We start from the raw sequence: 23,359 nt of genomic DNA, 5'->3' as shown, positions 1-23,359 counted from the left end.
TGCCATCTGCGTAAATATGGACGCTGTCGAACCCGGAAATGTAAATGATGTAATAACTGAAAATCTAGAGAATACACGAGTCGAATCTCTCAGTGAATGTTGTGACATTTTGGTATATGACAGCATTAAACTATGTAAGCAACATGTTCCCGAATATAGCGCTTTATTGAGTATTTAACTGGTGAAAGACTTTGTATTTGCAGACTCGTTTCTATGAAGGTGGCAGCACCATACGGTGATTGTGAACTGTCAAAAATTGTGTATTGCGCAATGACTATAGTAATATGTCTAATTGCAGGGTGTCATGACTGTCAAACGGCTTATCTAGATGCATGCCCAAAGCATGGTGAATTCAAGATTATCCCCGATTCGAGAGCGCTGAAATCCCACTACTCGTTACCAAACTGTCTTGAATGTAAATAGCAATTTTTGTTTTTAAATTAGGGCCATAGAGACAAAATAGTATATGGGGTTTTGGATAATTAATGTTCACTCAGTAGGGTTAATTACATCATTAGTTCAGTTTGAAGATTTATCGTTAATGAGGGCCTGAAATTGATTACTATGTTATTATAATTCTTTTCTTTTTCTTCAGTAAAACCAGATCTCGTCAAAACAGATTTGTTCACAGTATGTGCTAAGGTGGTGATTTCAAAAGGAATTAGATTTGGGCCACTTGATGGACCTTCATCTGATGCAATTGACCAGAATTGCATTGATCAAACTTGGATGGTAAGGCATGATGAAATCTGTGTTTTCATTTGTTGAAAGCCATATAAAAAACCGGTTTTTGTGATATTGTTTCATTCCCATCTTGTATTGAAGATTTTCAAGAACATGGAAAATGTGGAATATATCAAAATGGATGACCCAAAATTGTGTAATTGGATGATGTATGTACAGCGAGCATCGAAACCATCACAACAGAATCTAGTTGCTTTTCAACATAAAGAACATATTTATTTTGTTACAACTACCCGTATACTGGAAGGTGATCCACTGTACTACGATTACAGTCGTCCTTATCTGGAATCTTTTGTGCACAAATTGAGCATAAATGGTAAGTTTAATCACAGTTTACAAACACATTAAACAAGTGATAATTATCGAGATCTTACGGACAGTCTTTCTCTTAGTTTGAATGATCTGACCGTTGATTAACTTTATAACCTTTCAGATAAAGAACACAGTCTAAACACTAGTTCAACGCCGAAGAAAAAACCTTTTGACAGCATAGACACCAGGCTAGCATACGAATCAACATCTGACACTGAAGTTCTTCATGTATGCGTAGTTAAGGAGCGCTCCGATGATGATAACGGAAATGAACTTATGTTAGATACAGATATTCCGATAAAACCAGCTGCGAATGAATGTGCCAATAAGACCCTATCCCCGGGGAATGGGCTAGATTTCAAAGATACAGAAATTCGAAATAATCCGGCAATTTTTGATGAGGATCCTCTGATAAATCTAACCGACAAAAGAAAACTGGCTAAGAAAAGAAAAAAGAAAATACCTAAAAAACCGAGCTGGTTGAAGGCTAATATAGCAATGGACGAGATAATGGCTCATAGACAGCAGGATAGTGAAAAGGAAACCAAGAAAACAGAGACCGTTGGTACAATAGCCATGATTGAAAATACTATTGGACAGAATAGCATAATGATAATTCATCCATTAGTTTTAAATGAGTCGCATCAAAAGCCGATGAATTTGCCGAAATTGAGTGTGCCATCGATAGTGAATTCAGCTATAATGCGTGCTCAGGAAAGTTCCTGTAGTCTCGTCACAAAAACGGAAAATATCATCGCCCCACAAACCAAAAAAATGGATAATGAGGACACGTCGCCGTCATTAGTGAGTCAAACAACAGTAAATGTAGATAGTTGTGATTCTCTATCCTTTTCTTATCCTTCATTGTCACAATCCACGGAGAACATCATGTCATCGGCTTGTGATGCCGACTATGACTTTTCCACCACTCCGGTTGGTTATACGCCTCGTGATTGCGCCAGTACGAACGTGATAACCGGAGATATCGGGATAAATTTGAATTCGTCGGTCGCGAACAAATCGCACTCGGACTCGGAAAATTTCATCGATTCGTCGGATATCGTTCGCGCGAGCATGCTTCAATCGCGTATCACGACCCCGACGAAAAGCGACGATTCTCTGAACATTCAATCGACCGTTACGAATGAACGCGGCTCTTCGTTCGGCTCGCCACAAACGGACAGTTTCGTGAAAAATCAAATCAGCGCCGACGACCTTCTGAATCAGTCGTCCTCCGAAGTGAACAATCACAGCCTTTTGAGTACGGCTCCATCGCTGATGGAAGTTTATAAGAGTTTGTCTGAATTCATCGATGTATCCGAAGTTAATAATGCTGTCGTAGAAGTCTACGATCCGAATACTAGTTTTAATGATAGTAAAACGCTTGGCAGCGGCCCCGCTCTTTCGCAAAATGAACTCGGACCGTTGAATAGTTTTGACAATCATAATTTCAATAGCAATATTGATATGAATTCGATGAACGATTTGAATAAAAAGTCATTCGACGACGATCACAATCTGACATTCAGTCCGATGAAAAAAGCCAACGAAACCGATGACAACAGTTATCGAGCATATATCTGCGATACGCTTACATGTTCTATGGATGGTAAAAAGGACTCGGCTACCGGTGCCTTGCAAAACTGCGCGGAAAGTGAAGTCAACAACCAGGGAAAAATTACAATGATTCCGGTTAAGATCAACACGCAGAATATGCCGGTGAATACTATATTCAAGAAAAACTGGCAGACGTATTATGTATGCGCGACGTGTGGGAAATCTTTCGAAATGCAATGTCGATTGAAACGCCACCTACGCTCGCATCAACTCGCCGGTGACTATTTATGCGATCTTTGCGGTAAGAATTTCAAACACAAATCCGGTTATGAACGACATCTGCGCACTCACGATGAGGGCCGAGAAGAGAATAAGTTCTTCTGCGGTGTTTGTAAAAAGGGTTTTGTCGAGCGATATCACTGCAGACGCCACGAGGTACGACACACGGGTAATCACTTCGTGCATAAGTGCGTCGTCTGCAATAAGATGTTCTCGTCGAAGCATCACCTGAAACGACACAATCTGATCCACGAAGGTATTCGTCCGTATTCGTGTCCTCGGTGCGGTAGACAGTTCACGCAAAAGGGCGATATGCTGAAACATTTCCGGACACACCCTAAAGAAAAAGAAATCGATTAGCATGCCGATATCTTAATCTGGTCATCGGTTTGATTGTTGTTGGGGGTTATACATCCTGTCAAAATCCAGAAAATTGTGCTTTAATGGGCGAAAAATGTGTGTCATCTTACACAGTAATATTCACCACTTGATTTATCTGTTAAATCTAGTCCCACAGACTTTATGAATATTGCCGTTTTAGGTTTGATAAACGCCTACGAAGCTGGCCCCTGTTACTTGTGGGCATTTATTTTAAAATTGATATTTTGTTCAGTTTTTGCTGCTCATTCGTTTGAAAATAATTTTGTTATCCATGAAATCTGTTATTTTTGTACCGAATTACTTTCCGTATATTCCATTTGTTTCATTCAGGCGTTGAATCTTGGACAATCAAATTAAGACAATTTTGTTTCATATGCAGCACAGTTTTCGCTTGGGAGTATGTTATAAATGCAATATGGTTGAATTATTTATTTAATGACATTTCCTGAAGAGATCATGCTTAACTATTCACTTAATATGTACGTCATCATTCAACAGTCAACAAATTATATGGTTTATTACTGGTACTGAAGCTGTCAATGGAAAATTTCAGTATTTCACTGCTTATTTGCAGTTTCTAAGCAATTCATTTACATGTACCAGGTACTATCATTCGCTCTTCTCAAACATGCTTCAATTCAGGTAATTTCAGTTTTGTCCCCCTTGTGATTAAATCATCAATCCTTAATAGAATTAGACAAAGGTTTAACTTTCCACATGCAATTGTCTCAAACTTTATAAAGTTCTGTATTTAAAACGTATTTAAACGTTTATACCAAAATTTATTTTATTGTTAATGTATATTTAATTTCCAATAACGTTGTTGCTTGATTCTCATTACCGCCAAATAAAAATGTATCAGTTCCACAAAGTCGAATATCGTCCTTCAATCGTGTTGGTTTATTTGACTTGAGATCATTGTCGATGGCGGGATATGGCCATATGCAGTAGAACTCGCTTAATTCGGATCATGGGACTGGAAAATTTTGTCCGAATTAAAAGAAATCCGAATTATGTGCTCTCTCATTTGAATAGAAGTAACCTAGAGGGGACCGGAATTTTAGTCCAAAATAAGTGAAAATCCGAATAAACCGATCCGAATTAAACGAGTCATACCGTATATATGGTCCTTAGGAGAGGCACGTCTCGAAGTGCTCCAAATGAAGGACATATATTCTCGGCGCACATCATAAACAAGGACAGTGTTCAAGTGCTCCAAAAGGAAGATACCGATAGAAGTCTGTCGTCTCTAATAGATCCATCGAATAAGAAACCTACGTTCAGAAGTACCGCGTATACAAATGGCCATGTCATTGTTCAATGATCGTCTGTTGATTCATGGGTTTCCTTCCATTCACACCGCTTATAGGGTATCGATGAAAGCAGAAAACGCAATGAAGATGATCAAAAAGTAAGCTCTAGCCGTGACTATAAATTTACGTGGCTGCTACGTCGAATCCATCCCCATTGGAAAGCTGTCATGCGCTCCTAGAAGTGTCGTCGATTTCATCGCTGACAAATGACTATTCACCACAACCAGTTGATTGTTGATTCGCACGAATATCGAAAGACGCAGACACACTTTGAAGCATTAACTGAATTATATTTCTCTTCTAGTACGTATGTTATATATATATATATATATATATATATATATATATATATATATATATATATATATATATATATATATATATATATATATATATATATATATATATATATATATATATATATATATATATATATATATATATATATATATATATATATATATATATATATATATATATATATATATATATATATATATATATATATATATTATATATATAGATTGTAAGTATTGGATAATTGTAGTATAAATGGATAAAATGGAACTCTTGCCTTAAATCCTGTAAAATCTATAAAGAATGTTTTGGAGTAGCTATGTATCACTATTCACATAGACGGAAAGAACAACGTTCAGAATCAATTAGTTAATTCCTAATATAATACGTTTCTGATTGTTGTATGTAGGCTGACGTATTATCAGTACATTCCATGATAATCGCCAGAACGCAAAACGTTCATTAGGTTTTTTTTCTTAATTGGAAGACTTAGTTAAGATTTAGTTAATAATAATAACAATCCTACCCAATCGAAAGGGATACTCTTCTCTTGAACAATTCTGGGCCTATTTTGCTTCGTTAAAAATCCATAGCTTGTTATTTACATTTATAAAATACTGGTTTCAGTAGCACTATCAAAATTATATGTACATTTCATATTTCAATGGTTTAATGGAACAAGTAATTTCATGTAAAATGGAAAATCAAATATTATCAATAGAATATGCATGGACTAGAATATCATTGAATAAGTGAATAATGAACAATGAATAAATCTATAATTACAAACAACCCTAAATAAAACCCCCGATGTTTATTATTTTGCTTGACTTATTTCCCATTTTTTGCAATTCCCCATTTCAAAACGTTTTTCATTTCTTTCCTACGACTAAGCAAGCGTTTATTTACATAAATTCATCCGAGGAACAAAGACTCGTCAGCATTATCAAAATTGCACTTATCATTGCCCAGTGCATGGGAACGGTAACGTGGGCTCCGTTGAGGTTACATTTGTCCGTGTGACAGCAAGTTGTGCAAACCCAACTGTTCTTAGTCAAATCACATGGCATACGAGCTCTGGTTGCATTAATTTGCGCGTGGCATGATTGGTTTTTCGTGCATATTTTGCTGATTGACAACTTTTCGCTTCTCTCTAGAATAGAATGTAAAGTATATAAAACACGACGAGATAATTTTGAAATTCTTAAAATATAAGCGGTTTATACTGTGAATGATAGAATGATGTTAAGCTTACGAAGTAACTATAAATCGGTAAGAAAAGCGGAGAAACTAGCCAGTAACCTGTCTGTGGTTTGGTTTAACGATCGGATGTTTTCAGAAACATCATTGTTGGTTTTTAGTTGGCTAAAAGCCCATCCGCTTACCAACAACAATAACGTAGCTACGGAGAAACACGCTATATGCTAACTTTAAGGCGACGAATCAACACCACCAATTGTTGGGGATTCGGATTCAAATTCAATTTCTCTATCAATTAGGCATTGCATTAGTTGAATTACCCATATAGTGCAGTCTCTAGAGACACTAAGAGATAATTCAATTTCAAAAATTCGATGAATTTCATCATCAGACGAAGTGCGGTACGCCGTGGCTCATGGATAACGTATTCAGATAATTAATACCACGAAGGAAAATTGAAAATGACAATATTTCATTGCATACCTGAATAGCTTATGAGGGTTTGACAGGTATCAAATCCCCTAGCGCATTCGACGATATTAAAATCACTCATGCACATAAAATTCGAATGTTCGTTTTCGCATTCGTAACACTGCAGTGGCTTTTTGGCTGAAAATATAGAATGACCATTTTTCTTATGCGAGTATAAATTATACTTCGATCGAAATTAAAATACAAAAAATCATTAAGACAAGGCGAATTATCGTTAGTACTTTATTCTTAGTAAAACAAAAAGCGATGATGAAAGAAAATTACGAACAGATAGCATTCTAAGAAAGTTTATACTGCAGATATTATCGTAAAGCATATGTATATATTTAATTATTTAAAAGAATTTTGAAAATGGCTTTTTCCGAAGAAATTTCGAAAAAAAAGCGAAATCTGTTAACCAACGGAGTAAACTAAATAATGATTTCTAAACGTAATCGAAAATTCAATTAAGAAAAAAATAGAAATGTTTAAAACGATTTTAAAACCTTCAACGTATGGTGATTGATGAAAGCGCGCGCGGTGTATTCGCCGGTCTGATGTCTATTTCATGCGGCACTCAGATCCATGCTCATGCAATTCGAAGAACTTGGAAATGGACTTTTAGAACGTGGAATTGGTGATTAAAGTGGATTCTATCAAACGGTGTTTTCCCTTTCGCCACCAATAACCATACCGACGTTACCACTGGCAATCTCGCCAATAAATACATTATATTTAATACATGTCAGGTGCCATTGGGTGTGACCAGGTGGGTGTGAGTGCCAATCAGCTGATGGTTTTACCGACAAAGCTTTTCCGGTATTAAAAATATCAATGTGAATATGTGACAATATAAAAGACTTCAAAACGAGAAAAAATGTATAAAAGTTGCTTTAGAATCAATGGCTCAAAATGACAATCGCACACAAGAGATGCAAATTTTAAAAAAAGAAAAAATTCCTACAGGTGCAGGTTTTGAGTATAGTCAAAATAAGAAAGAGTGTAAACACATTTAATATTCCCAGTTTTCGCTTTAGAATTCTTTTTCACCTGGTTTCTTTTTCTCATAGATCGGATTCAGCGAGTTAAAAGATCCTAAAACATGAGAAAAGGCTTCATGTGTAATTCTTTAATTTACCCGAGCAAAAACATCCGGATCCCACGAACAACATAATAGTTTATCTATTTCACAAAATATAAACATTAAGCTTGTTTTAAATGAAAACTAAAGAATTATGGGTTCAATTGTTAGATTAGAATTGTTAGATTAATAATTGTTCATTTTCGGTTACGATTTGTTACGGAATGTCTTAGATGATTAGTTTCTATAAGTAATAACACGCGCGGAATAGATGGCAAATTACATTTAGGTTGTCAAGTCAATATCTTCTGACATGATATTAGATGAAAGGAACTAATTATTAGAGGGATGTTGCAGCGATGGCAAATTCGATATCAGCAGTGCATACATCAAGCAGTACCGCGTTAATTAACTATGTTTACTTAATTTATTTGCTAATGCTACGTAGCTAAAATGACAAGAATTATTCATCGTGAGGTGATGGATGGCTTCACTTTCGTGCAAATATAGCAAGAACTCTTTTCACAGATCTAACAAATAAACACCTCTTTTTAATCATCAACGATGCCGAAGATGCATATCAGATTCGACCGTTGCCATGGATATATGATGTTCCTATAAAAAGAACCATCGTCTTCCGACGATTTTATGAACTCCCAGTCGACGAACTTACCTCCTGCTGCTAGCTGGTATAAAAATAATCCTACGAATAGGTAAAGACCCAAACGAGGAAGCCCGAACTGAAGAGGGTCCCGCATTTTTTGTCCTGAGCTACACACGGTATTAAAGTTTAACACGGTTTCTCCGTAAATTCAAGTTCTTCCTCGATCCATTTCGATAATTTCACTGGTTCGTTGACAGATGTTGTTCATTGGTTTCACCGTAAGAACTCTAAAACGAATCGCCGCTGCTAGTACTGCATCGCAATGCAACATCAGTACCAATGATCTCCGCTAGCATAATTGCGATACAGTACTACTAACCAACCATAATGGCAACGATCTGTCATCCGGCAACAACAGTAGAAATCCATACAGTAAACCATGCAATGCTTGGCTTAGTGCGCCGGTGAATATATAACGAACGGGGACTACCAGCTGCCACACCGAAGCTATCAACTTCAACAGCACTCGGTGAAACCCATTTACATTGGAGTGCAGTACTCATTTCATGCATTAATTACCAATAAACCAGGCTGGAAATGATAGAAACGAACGTATAAAAGTACCACTAATCATGTTCTGTCGACCAAAATCCCATGAAATTGTCAATAAAATGTCTCATGCCATTTCCTCATCTCCTTCCTCGACGTTTTACCAATGTTCAGGAAATTGCATTCAACTGCGAAATGAGACGAATACCAACAGACAAATTGAAAATAAATTCTAAAACGAACACGAGCTCAATAAACATAACATACACTTTCATGCGGTAAAACGTTATCTGTTTAATTCATTTCTAAGATAACAAATACAAGTATTTACAATAAATGCACAATCGGTTTTATCTTGAGAAAATTACATCTCGCTTCTTCTGTCATTCAAGATGATAGCAGACTGTAATCAAGCTAATACAACTACGATGTTAAAATTCTCCTTTCATATCTGTAAATATACAACATGACAATATGATTTCTAAAACAAAGATTACATGGATAAAGATATAATTGTTTTATAAATAGCTTACCACTTAATTCTATGTGTTTTCCTTGCCATGTTTTCTCTAGATTTTGCATGAACTGATCAAAAACCAGCATACTCGCCGCCATTGACGTTTTCTTGTAATCTGAAAAAATTAAAATTAGTTATGAATTTCATCTTTATTGCCGTGTATGTACAAACATGTTCTCTTGACAGTGAGAACATAAATGATGAGATTTCCTGATTGATATTTCCCCTTATCATGAATAATCCATACCACGAACTTTCTTCTGTCCGACATCAGTCTTTTCTGTATCATTCATTTCATCTATCACCTGGCTGCAAACAATGAGATGTTAGTGAATTTACATGAGTTGAGCCAAATCAAGAAAGCTCCAATAAAGAGCCAAAAACTCAACAAAGAAGGTCCTCTTTTTCCTATATGTGTATCAATTACATAAATATATTATTGTAGAACATAACTAACCTTATTGTGGGCACTGAAAAAGGATCAAATGATTCCAAACTTTTGAGGTCTATAGGAATACAAATTCGCCCTGTACAGATGAAAATATTATTCAGTTAAGAGATATAGTCAAGTAATTATTCTATTTAAGATGCATTTTCAGTTTCAAAAAGGAATCTAATTTCACCTGTTTTTGGATGAATACAAAAGGGGCTTTTCAGCAGATGGTTAACACCCTTACTGACATTCACATCTAACCGAGGATAAGCGTACTGTAGCATAACTTCGTCACGCCGGTTTCTTAGTTCCATCCTGTTTTTCTCCGCCTAATAGAAATAGACGTAAATGTAGTACAGGATCATTAAAATATCAGTGATTGAAACATGCTGAAAAATTATAATTTTCTTTGACCAAAAACATACTATTTCGACTTCTAAAGCTGATTTAATGATTGCCCATCGGCCTTTTGAACTTGCGTTTTCGAACTCCTTGACCTTCCACACATTGGAACTAATCTGAAAATTCATAAAGAACATTAGTATTCAGACAATAGCTGCGTTCACACTAGGATTTCAGTACGGTACAAAGCGTTCACACTAGGAAATTATTCGAGGCCTATTCGTGGCTTGTTCAGTTCCGTAATGAAATACGCGGCTTATTGACCTTAGCACTAATTACACTCCCCTCTATTGGCACACTGGGTGACTACTATACTGGGCTAAGTGCCGAATTGCCGACTCGTAGTGTGAACGTAACTGGCTGTATAAGCGCTGTATTTTGGTGAATTCGGCACCAGCGAAGTACGGTACTTCGTAAGGGCCAAATCTAGTGTGAACGCGGCTAATTACTGCTATCTAAAATAAAGAATGAATGATAGTGCTTATTGCCGAAAAAGCAAAGTCTTAAGGCCCGAACACACTATGCGATTTTATTCGCAAAGCGTCTGCGATTACAGATTTCGCAGCGAAATTTGCATAGTGTGTTCGGTCGGCTTCAGCCGATTTTCGCGTGCGATCCGTCGCATGCGAAAATCGTACCGATCAAAGATGTTTAATATTTTCGCGGCGAATTTTATCGCAGCGAATATTTTCGCACAGTGTGTCCCGTGAGATACGAATTCCGCCGTGAACCACTCGAAATCGGACCAATCAATGACGAGCTTTGTATCAAGTGATTAATAAAGATTTTTTGATTTAGTTGATTTGCACGAGGTCGCTAGCAGCTGGTCGCATAGGTGTGTCCGCTCCAGGCGATAAATTCGCTGCGAATATTTTTGCGGCAAATTTCGCAGCGAATTTGTATAGTGTGTTCGGGGCTTTAAAGAGGCAAGTGAACTTACCTCATCATCATCAATAATTGACAAAACCTTTTTCACTTTTTCATCAGAACTTAGGAAATCTTGTTTGACTGCAGCATAATCATCAAACTGCTTTTCAATAATTTTGATCGCTCGCCTAATTAAAATAGAGAACGTAGATGATGAAGCATGATGATAGTTTTGGCGGCATCATTTTAAGCGAAAATGTCTGCAATATCAGCATCGCTCTAGATTCTTTTTCTGACTGAAACACTTACTGTATTGAAGGATGTACATTATCTCTGTTTAACTTAACTTTTTTAATTTGGTTATCACCACCCTGTAAAACCAAAAGAAGACCATTTCAGTAAGCCTACGTTTGAATTTTCAGTAAAATACTACAAGTATATAATCCAGGTTGATTAAAACATACGTTTTAAATCCAACCATTGACAATTATAAAGTTACCTTTACAACAGATAAGTATTCAGCTATGGCAGATCTGACTGATTGAGACAATTTTCTAGCACCTTCATCACACACCCAACAATGCACTCCTCTTCGTCCAGAATATATCCACAACAAATGCTCATAACCAAAATCCTCTATACAAAAACAGTTCCAGGAATTGTACAAAGCATTAAAGTCCCAAGAAGATTATTGACATTGCTAATATGCAGGGCAAGTAGCACGAGAGCAAAATGTGTAGGGCAAGGGAATTTTTGAGGGGGGCAAATGAAATTCCAGATGTGCTAGGAAGTGGTAATTTTTTACCTAGGACCCTAGACCTTAGGATATCTTACCTCTCAGGGCTGTGTCCACGATACGTATGGCTATTGTCATAAGTGGCCAGCATTTCAGACAGATATCAGCACCTCTAAAAGAAAAGAAAACTTTAACATATATCTCATTCTATTCAAGTTGATGAATGAAAAAATATCAAAAAGGTGCAGAGTATTTTGTGATGACAATATAATGTTTCACTTACTGACAACAACTCCTTACATCATCGTAGTCTGTCATATCTATATCAAAAACAAGTTCTTTCTCTTTAGCTTGAAATGCGGCAGCTTTCACTGTTTTGTTGTCTTTTGGCTGAAAAAGAATGACAAAAATGTTGTTGAGGAAACACAAAACGACTGATTCAATTATGAGTGACACAGATGCGACGAAAACTGTACCCTGTGAGTGAAAATAGCACCAATATCAATTTTGTAAGGGCATCGCCGTTGAATTTCTTTTTCAAGTTCATTTTGATCAGAAAAACTTTGGTAGCGTATATATACATCATCTTTCAACGTAAATGAGAATTCTCGGTGAGTGAACACAGTTTTCTGAACTGAAAAAAAGGAAGTTCCCAATATCGAAAGAACAAGGATCAATCAATAAAGACTTAATTTAAATTTATTTCACACACGCACCTCCGCCGTAACTTAACCACTTGAAATAAGGACCGTACGGGAACAGGCGTTTGTAGTACAACGGTAGTAAATCAGGTAATGACTCCGCGTCATATTTAGATTTATTCATCGCGTCCAAACTGGATAAAAAGCAATATTTGTGGATATACTTTTAGCGAAATGCGAACCCGGAAGTAAAATCCGGAAATTGAAATTTAGCGGGCTCCACACAGTGACCGTAAAACGCGTACGCCAGACTCAGCGCAAAACTGGATTAACTATTTTGAATGAACATTTCTAAATGCAAATGATATTTTAACATCAGTTCTATTTACATATCTGTGATCAATTCAGCTCCATAAATAGTCTGATTTTGTCCGCGATTGAGTTTATTTTGAGCCAAATATTAGTCCGAGAAGACAGTCTGTGTTGCCGCATTACCTGCATGGAACTGTCAAAAAGAAATGTTTGATTCACTGAATTATCTATTGAATTCGTAACTAAGCGCTTTTCTTAGACAATCTAAAACTTGCTGGAAAATACGACTCCATACCGTCTAATAACTCGACACGACGATTGTCCGCTGAAATTATATTCGAGGATAAATTGAGCCAAAATGTAATTATTTTTTTATCAATCCAATTCAATTTTTATTTAGTACATTCTGTATATCGTGGATTCACCCACTACTTGCCTTGTGATTTAACTAATTTGCTCTTGCATAACTTAAACGCTGCCCTAACCTAACAATTGCCAGGACCTAATTTCGATGACCTATCAATGCTAATGGGATTGCCTTTTGGGAATTAAGTTTTTTGGTAAATTCTATTTCAATTCATCTCTTGTATTGGTATATATATATATGATCCTTGCTTTTTTCATTATGCTTGTGTAGTTTACCTTATTCTTTTTGAAAAAACTGCTTCAACATTCAGAGTGATGGCCATACAGAACTAGCAACATGATCTGGCTGGCCTGACACCAATGTACTTTTTCATTTAGCTGCTTTACTTTTTCTAGGTTGACTGATGATCTATAGTCTTATGGTATTGAGTGAAGGGTTTTATGAAGATTAAAGTAATAATGAGGAGCTGTGAAGGCTATATACCGATTCCTCCAGTTCTGTCAGTACCAGACCCAGTAAGTAACATTTATAGACAAGTTACCATGCCTACTATTATGATGAATAACCATTAGCCTATATCTGTTAGCATGTGTCATTGTCACTGCTGGTAATTGGTGTCGATTGTTTATAAGCTTGTCAATTGTGTAGAGATTGAACTAGACTGGAAAACAATAGCACAATTTGATTAGTAATTTGTCCAACCAAGTTATAGACATTTCTGATTTAGGTTGGTATTGTTTCAGTTTTCTTACTGACAACAGTAAAAGCTCAGCTTTTCTTCATGACTTAACTTAAACTTCATGAATTCAACCCAAAATACGCTGATTTAGTCGCCCTCAACTTGGACAAAAAGTTTGTGCTTCTAAATTTTAACTAAATTGTAGTAACCTAGAACTAAATCAGAGTTGCCATGTTTCATGTAAGTATCTGCATTATCTAACCCCTCGAACAATTGATTATAACTGAATCTTAATCCTCAGTAGCAAGAACAGATTATGGTGATGTAAAACTCACGTTTCTGAAATTGTGCTGCGTTGGTATTCTCTAACATGGTTTCTATGGTGACTCATAAACATTGTCTCATTGGCAATGATTAGTACAGTGTTTCTACGAACGCAGATAACGTTTTACTTTGCGGTTCATACATTCAATGCTCACTTGTAAAAATCGATGGTTATTATCCAATTTTTAAAAGAGTTGAATTAACTGTAGAAAAATTCAAAATTGGAACTTAGTGAGTTTTTGGTTATTACTGATACTGAATTCTTAGCCAATTTCAGTTGATTTACCACTAAATCTTGGCCTGTATAATCAGGATTGGAAAAATCGAATAAAACAATGATCTATTGGTTTTGAATTTCTACAAAAGGTCGATTTTTATATCCTTTGAAAAATGGTCCCATTGCCAGGTTCTGCAGCCAAGATCAGGCTTAGTTCATTTCAATCCTGTGGGGTCTAAACCATCTTTGTTAATCGTTATTTTAAGTATTGTCTATTTGGTGGAATCTCATTGTTACAAACATTTTGGTTCATTTATTCATCTTGAAAAGATTGATACGTTTCCAGAATATAAAACCTGAAAGCTTTCTCTTTTCTCAGAAATGGGAATGGGAGGGGCTGCGGCACGCAATTAAGTTCATTTTCATGCTTTTGTTATACAATGATGTATTATGTATCTACCATATATCTCTTCTGTTCACAAGGATGAAACTTTTAGTTATTATCTGCTGTAATGACAGCTTTCTCCCGAGTAGTTGCGCCAGTTATTAGCGGCTACCTGTCGCGCCGTACTAAGTTGATAAATCGCTTCGTGATTTTACTTGAAACGCGGCGCCTTGAGGCTAAACATCATTGGCTCGTGTATCATGCATGATTTTGCGTATATACTAAATATTTATTCTATGGATCTATACATTTTGCTATAAACTGGTGTTTTAGCTATCGATTGAGTGGGAACTGATCATATGTTTGTCATCGTGATTTGATGAAATACAGCATTGAGGACGTTTTTTCGAATAAACGCATCATTTTCAGCGCGAGTATCATTTTGAATGATTTTCAAACTAATGTAGTAAGTTAAACATTGCGATCGTGAGGATACTAACAAAACTTCAGTGAAATCATCATGGGTTGCCTTGTGAGTGTTTTTGGACGTAAAGCAGAGCTCGTTGACGCAGTTGGACCAGTAAGAGGCATACGGTACATGAAGAAATCACAGTTTGACGATACTAAAAGTGCGACAAACACGGCTTCGTCATGTGAAATAGAGTTTCAACCATCATTAAACGTCGATTATGAATTGAGCCAGCTGTCGGCTGTCGATTTGAGCAAAACGTCATCTCAAAGTGACAAAAACAATTCCAATTCAATTGGTCTTAAAAAAGTCGAAAATACGCATCTCGCCGGTGGCAAATCTGTCGACAAGGAATTAAATTCCGAAAGCGCCAGTTTGGATATGCATCAATTGTTCCCGCATTGGCAAAGTTTCAACCAGTGCAACTCGTGCGAACGTCGTAAGAGTTGCGGCGAGGGGATCAGTACCGACGACTCCGCGAAAAATAGTAACAATTCGACGAATAAAGATATTTCGGGGAATAACATGCGGCACCATTCTTCATCGCATCATTGCAGCCGCGAAAGTGCTGATAATTGTCGCATATGCGCGATCATCATCGAAATGAAAAAAAGTTGGATTCCGATGAAAGTTTCACCGATTATCGACACGGTGCTGATCAACAACAGTAAAACCCGGAAAGCCCTCGCGAATATGCTCGCTTTGGTTTGTATTAATTCGATAAAAATTGATTTTGAATAGAGGGGGTGGGGGATTAACCTTCCACGTGTTACTTCTATGAAACATCTGTTTCACTATGTAATATGGATTGAGAGGACTGCAGGTTTTTGTAATGATTACGATTCATCGTAGATCCACTAACATATATCTCATGGGAGGCGATGGCCGATAAATGTCTTGAGATTTACTGTAGTTGTCGTTTTGGCTCGGTTCCTATCTGCTGATTTTGTTGATTAATCTGTTTACTACCTGTTCAACTTTCGCCGAACCTACAAATCTATGTCGATGATAACACCGGGATGCTTCGAATGTGGTTACGTTGAGAAACTCCGTCTTTCGGCATCCTTATTCAAAATTGACGATGCATCTCTCGAGTATTTACGCAACGCTATAATCTCTAACTTACATACAACACTACTGTTAGGTTGGAATTACGGTATAAACCTATCGAGTTTTTGACTGAGACGAATACTAGATCCAGAGCATTCGGTTTTCTTGCTGCCGAGAAGATGAAAAGGATAGATACGCTATACAGAATTTATAGGTTTCTCTATAAAAACAAAGTTGATTTTACCGAGGATACTTCACATCTGCCAGAACTAACGCAGTAGTAGTGGTATATCTAAACCACTAGCAGTATACTAGTTCTGCACATATGTTTTGTGGCATTCTGTATATTTTACCGCATTTGCATTAAATGCAGATTGTTATTAGCAATTTTCCATGCAATTTTATATATATTCTTTGGCATCGATAATAATATGGGGAATGTTGGACTATCGACTTGTGTATCGGTACCGGAATCTAAGGTATGACCTATAAATTTTTGCGTCGAATTCAACCATACCCTGTGGTAGGCCTTTATGTTTTCTTCTCCCCTCCATAGCCATGATGTATCTATTCTATAACCATATATACAAGAATAACAAGTGTAACCATATCCCAGTTGTTGGTCGGATTCACAAGGTTATAGATATCACTATACCCCGGTATATATATATTATATATATAAATAAATATATATATATATATATATATATATATATATATATATATATATATATATATATATATATATATATATATATATATATATATATATATCGCAAGTAATTTGAATGAGTTATCTATGAGATTTCATTTAATGGGGCTGAGAAATGAGAGGTCTCAGATGATAGGTTTATTTATGGTTTTGTATATTCATTTCGAAATGGAAATCCTCTCATGTTTTACATGCAAAGCGAAGGTTTTATTTTTCTAAAAACATCGAAGCATTAAGCAGGTTGTTCAATGTATTTAGAAAAAGAAAACCTTCAGCATTAAAGGTTGTTTCAAACATGGCTCAGTGAATTTTATCTATAAACTGACAATAACCCGGATAAATGTAACTAACCTTATTTCTATTTGAATATGAAATTGCTTTGGTGGAAGAACTCGAATCGTTTATTGTATTAGCCTGCCCGTCTTTCAAAACCGTTCTGAAATTTTTTTCAGAATGCTTTGGAACTCACCCTTCCAGCTAGCGATGCACTGATCAAAAACAGAAGAAACGAATGGATACAAATTGCTGGTCACGCAGGTAATAATTGTTTGTCTTGATTCAATTTTTTTTCAGTTCGAAATTTATCAACTTGAAAGATTCAGCTGATTGTGCCGTGTTTGCAGAGATTTCTTTGAGAAAATCTGTCGATCAAATCGCTGGAGCAAATTGATTTAGACCTGTACACAAGAATCAATAACCCATGGTAAAGAGGAAAATATGTGTTTGATCGCGATATTGATACTTGAGGGGATATGAACACACAGTACCATAAATACATACATAGGATATTTATGTACAGTAGTTAATCTTTATTCATTTCTCTCGAGGCGAAGATTACCAAAGATTCAGAAATCTACTGAGAGAAATCCCACAATAAATTTAAAAGACTATATATTTGCGCAACGTTTCGGCTAAAGACTATTAGCCATCATCAGGTGTACTAAATTTATTGTGGGATTTCTTTCGGATATTGTGTATCTTCTCGTCTCATTCAGAAATCTATTGATATGAAGTTCCTTGTTTTTCTATCAAGATCTTTCAAGCTCATTGTGTGTTGAATTTAAATCATATTTTCAAGGATCATTCGCTCCTGCTGGTCCGCGCACAATATGGAAGAAACGACTCGTGAAAGACAACACCGAGACTAAGGTTTATCAGGCTTTGATGGATGACGTATCGGCGGATGTGGTGCCAGCTTTTTTCAGGGAAGTCGAATTCAATGGAGACTGTATCCTTTGAACTGCATGCAGAGATTCATTAACTACCTGTCTATTTCTTTCTTGTTTTGATCAAGCGGTGGTTCTTGTATTAGCAGCGAGATTGTTAACTTGCAGTTGCCATTGCAACCATTTATATTCCATCCTGTTACTTTTTAAGGCTTGTTTTGTGTATCTTGCTGCGACACCTCTTAGTCTATTCAAAGGTAGCATTTTTAACGAAATATTTGATGACGTCAGAAAGCTATTTTGATGTTTTAGTAATCAGAATTCCTATCATTTTTAGCATCTTATCTCAATCTTTTTAAGATATGTTTTTGTATTGTGTGATGTCATAACACATATCTAAATAGATAAACAAAGTCAAACGACGAACATGAAACACTGGCGTCAGTTTTATAGAGCAATTTGACTTTGCTCCTCATAATAATAGAGATGAATTTATTTCCAACCAGAGTAGTTTTTTCTGATGCCTCACTTAGTTATCATTTTAAGGAAGAACTATATCTAGACCAGAAGATTTATAAGTTTGAAGATATTTGTAATATGGTTTTAGTACTTTTTAACTCAAAATGTTGTTCAGATTTTATTGAATTGGAAGATTTACTGCACCACTTCCACAATCCATCCATCATGGATATAAAGATGGGATTGAGGTAAGTTAATCTTAGAGTGCATTGAACATGTTTTATCCTGTTTGAAATGTTATTTTTAGAAGCCGTATATTTAGAAATTGCTTCCGTTCAGAAGTTTCCTGAGTTGATTCACTGTGAGAAAAAAGTGATTTCTCCAAAAATCTCTGTCTATTCTTTATTTTTTCACAATGATGGTGATTATTTCTTGAGAATTCACTCATTTTATATTTCAGAACGTTCTTAGAATCTGAGGTCAAAAACCCGGTGAGACGGAAAGATTTGTACGAGAAATTAGTCGTGTTAGATCCAAATGCCCCAACCCCTGATGAACACGAAGAGAGAGCTGTTACTAAACTCAGATACATGGAAGTGAGTCATTATACCGATGATTATATACATCATCTATTCACGAAGAGTCCTCTTTATGTATTTTTGACATTATCTACAGCTATATCTGTCTGTGATAACCAGGGTGGCCTCTTACCTGGGAATTTTCTTTTCTTTAAAAAAACTAGGGAATAGTCTGGAATTTTGTTTTAAAAAAATGCTAATGATCAGGGAAAAGTCAGGAAATTTGTTGAGATTGCTAGATCACGTGTAAAATCAAACAATTACTATCTATGTTATACATATTTGAATAGAGTGTTAATAGATTGGATTCTTAGCCGATCAAGTCAGGGAAAACAACGTGCGTGTCAGGGAAAAGTCAAATGATAGCGGCCGCCCCGGATAATTGCGAAGATAGATTCTAAAAAGGATGTCATAATGTAGATCACATTAACAGTGTCTGCCTTTTATGTTTCAGTTCAGAGAAAAAGATAGTTCCACTTCATCCCTTGGTTTTCGTGTGGAAGCAATACGAGTAAGTGCCATACATAACTTTACTACAGTTATATATGCGTTGTAATCTCTGATCAGTTTGTCTCGAAATGAAAAAGTTGAATCTTTTCAGATACTCGACTTAAGTTTCCTATGGCAATTCTTTTTAATATTGATTTCTTGTTACTTTTCTTCTGTTTCATCCTGTAGATCTCAAAAGAGGTAAATTCACTAAGTCAGGACAAGTTAGTTTGGGAATCGTTTTACTGATTTGCATCGACCTAGTTTTCTTTATATAAATAGGATCACTAATTCCCATATATTTTTACTGACTTCTGGTGCAATAATACATTGTAATTTTTGTTGGAATGTTTCCCGTCTCAATTTATCCTCCTAGCGGTTTTGTTCTTACTTCATTTTTGTATTCAATGATAGATTTAAAATTTAAATTCATTACATCTTGCACCATCATTGAAAAGCATGGTCAGGCTTGCAATTAGATCTATGAAAATTTCTTCTAGTTCATGTGTGAATACTCACTATTGTTAAAGATGCATTTTATGAATTTTCGTTTCTGTAGTGTAATTTTATGGAATTGATTCAAAATTTCAATGTTTCAACACACTCATGTATGGTAACGGCTTACAATGTTCACTTATATGGTAATTTTTGAGTCTAATTGAGTCTAATGTTGAAAGTTCTTTCCGGGGTTTTTTCTAGTTGCATTCTATGAATTTATTGGCTGGTGGCATAAACACGTTGTAGGCAGGTGCTACGACATTAAAAATAGATAACTAAAAAGTATTGATTCTCTCTAAGTGAGAAAACGTATTTTTGGAGTGATTCATTTTGATCATAGTTTTGATTTTCTTTAACATGCGTCCATATGGTTCATAGCATCATATGCTCATTTGCACCACCCTTTTTCAACATTTCAAACTCGATCCTCCATTACCCAAAAAATGTTCATGTTCTATTTAACAAATGCTATGCATTAAAATAATTCTGCATTATTTGCCTGATCAATCCTCCTTTCATTGATTAAAACGTGATGTTTGATAGGTTTTTTAAGGTGCAAAATTAGATGTTCATTTTAGATGCAAAATGTCTTTCATGTCGTCGTTGTACATTAGTTATGATTGTTTAAGATCTAGATTCGGTATAAACGCGATAAATGAAAATTAAGAGTGTTGTGTTTTTAATCTGGTTTCTGAATTTCTTTGGAATGCTTTTGCAGATGTCAGGTGAAATTCCAAGAAGGGATTTAAGAAGAATTAGGGAAAGGCATGAGGTACGTATTTATCGATAGTAGGTTTCTTTAGTCACTCGATATTGGTTTCGCTCAAGCCTTTGAAAATCCAGACACTTAACATATTCTCAATACTCCCAAGATTCAACTAGACAGAGTATTTGTATCTTCTATGTACTGTATATCTCAGCTAACTCTAATCCATTTATAGCAGCATCACTAGTCCAATAATCACATGTTTTTTTTTTGTTTAAAGGTTGTTGATGTGGTTGGTAGCTTTATCCAAATGAAAGAATCAATAAAGATTCCACTACTGAATCGACTCAAAGAAATACGAGACAAATTACAGCGATCAGAATTTTTCAAATATCGTGAGGTAGGTATACGTGTGAGGCTGTCATTGTCTTAAATTGTTTAAAAGAATCCAATGGAGCATTTGTGCGTTGTATAACTGTCTAGATTTGTCTTTAGATCAAACGAACTGTTTTGCCACTTTCTTGAAGTCAAGTTCGATGTTTTCTTTGTAGATCATTGGAAGTTCATTGCTCATATTGTACGATCAAGATGATAATGTTGGTGCTTGGATGATTGACTTTGCCAAAACTATGCCAGTAAGCCAACCTCTTAATCACCGGAGCCCATGGGTCTTAGGCAACCATGAAGATGGGTATCTCCATGGAATGGATAATCTGATAGCAGTAAGTACCGTTATATATGCGTATTTATTGTATTAAATTGTAGTTAAATTGCTTAAGCTTTTTTCATATTTCCAGATAATTGAAGAACTTGAAATGAACCCATGATGTTAATCAGCGGTAATCTAGGAAATGTAAGAGATCATTCCAGAGCAGCTTCCACAAATTAAGAATGGACTTTGGGAAATTTTCAGAATTGTATCTTCATTCAGACAAGTCTTCAAATCACAAGAACAATGAATGGAAATAAAAGACTTGCTCTGAATTATATGAACCCACTGCGGTATGTGAGACGATATTCTACAATAAAAACACGTGTTTAAGCCCATGGGAATTGCCATTACAAAAACGTGTTGTTATGAATGGGTTGAGGCTCATTTGATAGAATGTATCGGTTTTGAGCTTTAATCACAGTACTTGGGCAAGAACGTGTTACTATTGACATCGAGGGTAAAATTCAATTTTTTGAATTCTAGTTGGGGGTCTTTATGTTGTGGTTACATTTTGCAATGAAGTTTTCGTGAAATATCTCAGCCACGATGAACAAAAGACTGTCTTATGTGTTTTATAATGTATTTATTGAAATGATTATTACAAAAATCATAAGATTTTTAACCGCATCATATTTGAGAATTTTTGGTGGGGAGAACTCTGTTTGCATGTTAAAGCAAATGCACTATTCTTAAGCAATATTTCAGTGCATTTATCCCTATGACGTGATGTATCTCATTCGTCTGAGTTTCAATAAATCGTTCTCCTGGTATCGATGATATACAATTCTCAAAATACAATCATGAAGTGTAAATGCGTGTTGATAGAACGTATGAACAGAACAGATGGCATGAACCACTTGTTTCTTTTCCCGGTTGTATTTTATCATATTCATTAGATTCCATAGATAGCGAAATGGTAAAGAGATAGGCGCGCTGGTTAAATAGGGTTGTAGATATCATTCTCCGTAGGTTTTTCACTTCCTAGCAAGATATTGCTGATGTCTTTTTTATTTACATTTGTCATTACTACCAGAACCTAACTGTGGGATATTTTTGTCATGATAATGAATACAATTTTTTTAATAGAGACGTTTTGTATAGAGATTTTTGTTTTAATATGCACATTGTATCATATCATGTGCTCCTTGCGGGTAGGTGGGTGGGAAATGTATTGCAAATACTACCCCATGATTGTTTAAGTCCCTACTTTCCTTACATCTTCGTGAGAATTCTGGTAATCAGTGAATTTTCAGTGTTTCACATAAATTGCTCCCAGGTTTGTAATGGTTTACATGTCATGTGCAAGTGATGTATCATTCCAAGACTTTGCGAGATATCTGATTTGTTTGTCTTGTTAACTTGATCATACGCACGTACATATATTTCCATTCTGACTCATTATTGGCCCCATCATGGGTAACAGTAATCATTTTATGCTGAAATCGTTACCAGACAAAATCTGTTGTCGATCTTAACCAACCCATAGATGTTTAGGACATTTAGAAGCCTTTGTTCATCTTGATTATACCATTTAACTTGGCCTTCCTGTGTGCAATTTCTTCAATACAGTCTAGTATGGAAATGGCTAAAGGTCAATAGTTTCTGGAAAATAAAATATTTTTAAAGAAAAGTTGCATCTCTTTCTTCAGTTCTCATTTTATTTTTCGGTCATGACTAACTGATCATACATGGAATAGGTGTACATTGAATTTTGTTGTGACCTCGGATATGACAATTTAACGGTTATTACAAACCTAGATTTTTGTCCCAAATAGGACAGTTTAATTTCATACCGGATATAACAAACTATCAGTTTTAACGAACCTACTTTTTAGTCCCCCGATGTTCGGGC

At 35.7% G+C, this 23,359-nt stretch overlaps 3 protein-coding genes and 1 long non-coding RNA gene across 6 annotated transcripts; 2 read left to right on the top strand and 2 right to left on the bottom strand.

Moving 5' to 3' along the window:
* The first annotated feature begins 40 nt into the window (after window positions 1-40).
* On the top strand, window positions 41-715 carry LOC141898143 (uncharacterized). Its single transcript, XR_012618519.1, has 3 exons — window positions 41-134; window positions 299-415; window positions 596-715. It is a non-coding gene; the product is annotated as an uncharacterized LOC141898143 (long non-coding RNA).
* Window positions 716-5,595: 4,880 nt separating this feature from the next.
* On the bottom strand, window positions 5,596-9,138 carry LOC141905544 (uncharacterized). Of its 2 annotated transcripts, XM_074794447.1 has the most exons (5): window positions 9,120-9,138; window positions 8,309-8,830; window positions 7,605-7,649; window positions 6,567-6,692; window positions 5,596-6,036 (listed from the first exon to the last, which is right to left on the bottom strand). In XM_074794447.1, exons 2-5 carry the CDS (start codon window positions 8,391-8,393, stop codon window positions 5,789-5,791), a joined length of 504 nt encoding a protein of 167 aa, XP_074650548.1. In that variant the 5' UTR covers window positions 8,394-8,830; window positions 9,120-9,138; the 3' UTR covers window positions 5,596-5,788. The 2 variants fall into 2 exon arrangements, with proteins under 2 accessions (XP_074650548.1, XP_074650556.1); XM_074794455.1 differs by lacking the exon at window positions 7,605-7,649.
* On the bottom strand, window positions 9,069-12,627 carry LOC141905537 (DNA primase small subunit-like). Its single transcript, XM_074794434.1, has 13 exons — window positions 12,460-12,627; window positions 12,220-12,377; window positions 12,027-12,133; window positions 11,842-11,915; window positions 11,507-11,643; window positions 11,317-11,378; window positions 11,081-11,195; window positions 10,164-10,256; window positions 9,929-10,067; window positions 9,763-9,832; window positions 9,553-9,614; window positions 9,322-9,420; window positions 9,069-9,239 (listed from the first exon to the last, which is right to left on the bottom strand). Exons 1-13 carry the CDS (start codon window positions 12,566-12,568, stop codon window positions 9,220-9,222), a joined length of 1,245 nt encoding a protein of 414 aa, XP_074650535.1. The 5' UTR covers window positions 12,569-12,627; the 3' UTR covers window positions 9,069-9,219.
* Window positions 12,628-12,883: 256 nt separating this feature from the next.
* Window positions 12,884-23,107, top strand: LOC141903846 (inositol-trisphosphate 3-kinase homolog). 2 transcript variants are annotated; one of them, XM_074792190.1, is made up of 11 exons: window positions 12,884-13,056; window positions 13,459-13,578; window positions 17,352-17,436; window positions 17,978-18,127; window positions 18,700-18,772; window positions 18,985-19,120; window positions 19,557-19,613; window positions 20,808-20,861; window positions 21,076-21,195; window positions 21,347-21,517; window positions 21,593-23,107. In XM_074792190.1, the coding sequence occupies exons 2-11, from the start codon at window positions 13,504-13,506 to the stop codon at window positions 21,620-21,622; spliced, it is 951 nt and encodes a 316-aa protein (XP_074648291.1). In that variant the 5' UTR covers window positions 12,884-13,056; window positions 13,459-13,503; the 3' UTR covers window positions 21,623-23,107. The 2 variants fall into 2 exon arrangements, with proteins under 2 accessions (XP_074648291.1, XP_074648301.1); XM_074792200.1 differs by lacking the exons at window positions 12,884-13,056; window positions 13,459-13,578 and adding an exon at window positions 16,180-16,666.
* Window positions 23,108-23,359: the final 252 nt, after the last annotated feature.

The sequence above is a fragment of the Tubulanus polymorphus genome, chromosome 1, assembly GCF_964204645.1.
Source record: "Tubulanus polymorphus chromosome 1, tnTubPoly1.2, whole genome shotgun sequence".
Classification (NCBI taxonomy): domain Eukaryota; kingdom Metazoa; phylum Nemertea; class Palaeonemertea; order Tubulaniformes; family Tubulanidae; genus Tubulanus; species Tubulanus polymorphus.
This window is presented reverse-complemented; position numbering and strand designations above follow the sequence as displayed.

Bases quoted from the DNA above. Each gene is read 5' to 3' on its own strand.
- LOC141905544 (XM_074794447.1), bottom strand. From the start codon at position 8,393: ATGCGGGACCCTCTTCAGTTCGGGCTTCCTCGTTTGGGTCTTTACCTA. The intron at 7,650-8,308 runs GTAAGTTCGTCG...CTCATGTTTTAG, and splicing joins ATACCAGCTAGCAGCAGGAG to GATCTTTTAACTCGCTGAAT. The intron at 6,037-6,566 runs GTATGCAATGAA...ATTCTATTCTAG, and splicing joins AACCCTCATAAGCTATTCAG to AGAGAAGCGAAAAGTTGTCA.
- LOC141905537 (XM_074794434.1), bottom strand. From the start codon at position 12,568: ATGAATAAATCTAAATATGACGCGGAGTCATTACCTGATTTACTACCG. The intron at 9,615-9,762 runs GTTAGTTATGTT...CATTGTTTGCAG, and splicing joins TTTTCAGTGCCCACAATAAG to CCAGGTGATAGATGAAATGA. The intron at 9,240-9,321 runs GTAAGCTATTTA...GTATATTTACAG, and splicing joins AAAACACATAGAATTAAGTG to ATATGAAAGGAGAATTTTAA.
- LOC141903846 (XM_074792190.1), top strand. From the start codon at position 13,504: ATGAAGATTAAAGTAATAATGAGGAGCTGTGAAGGCTATATACCGATT. The intron at 18,128-18,699 runs GTATCCTTTGAA...AATGTTGTTCAG, and splicing joins AGTCGAATTCAATGGAGACT to ATTTTATTGAATTGGAAGAT. The intron at 18,773-18,984 runs GTAAGTTAATCT...TTTATATTTCAG, and splicing joins GATATAAAGATGGGATTGAG to AACGTTCTTAGAATCTGAGG.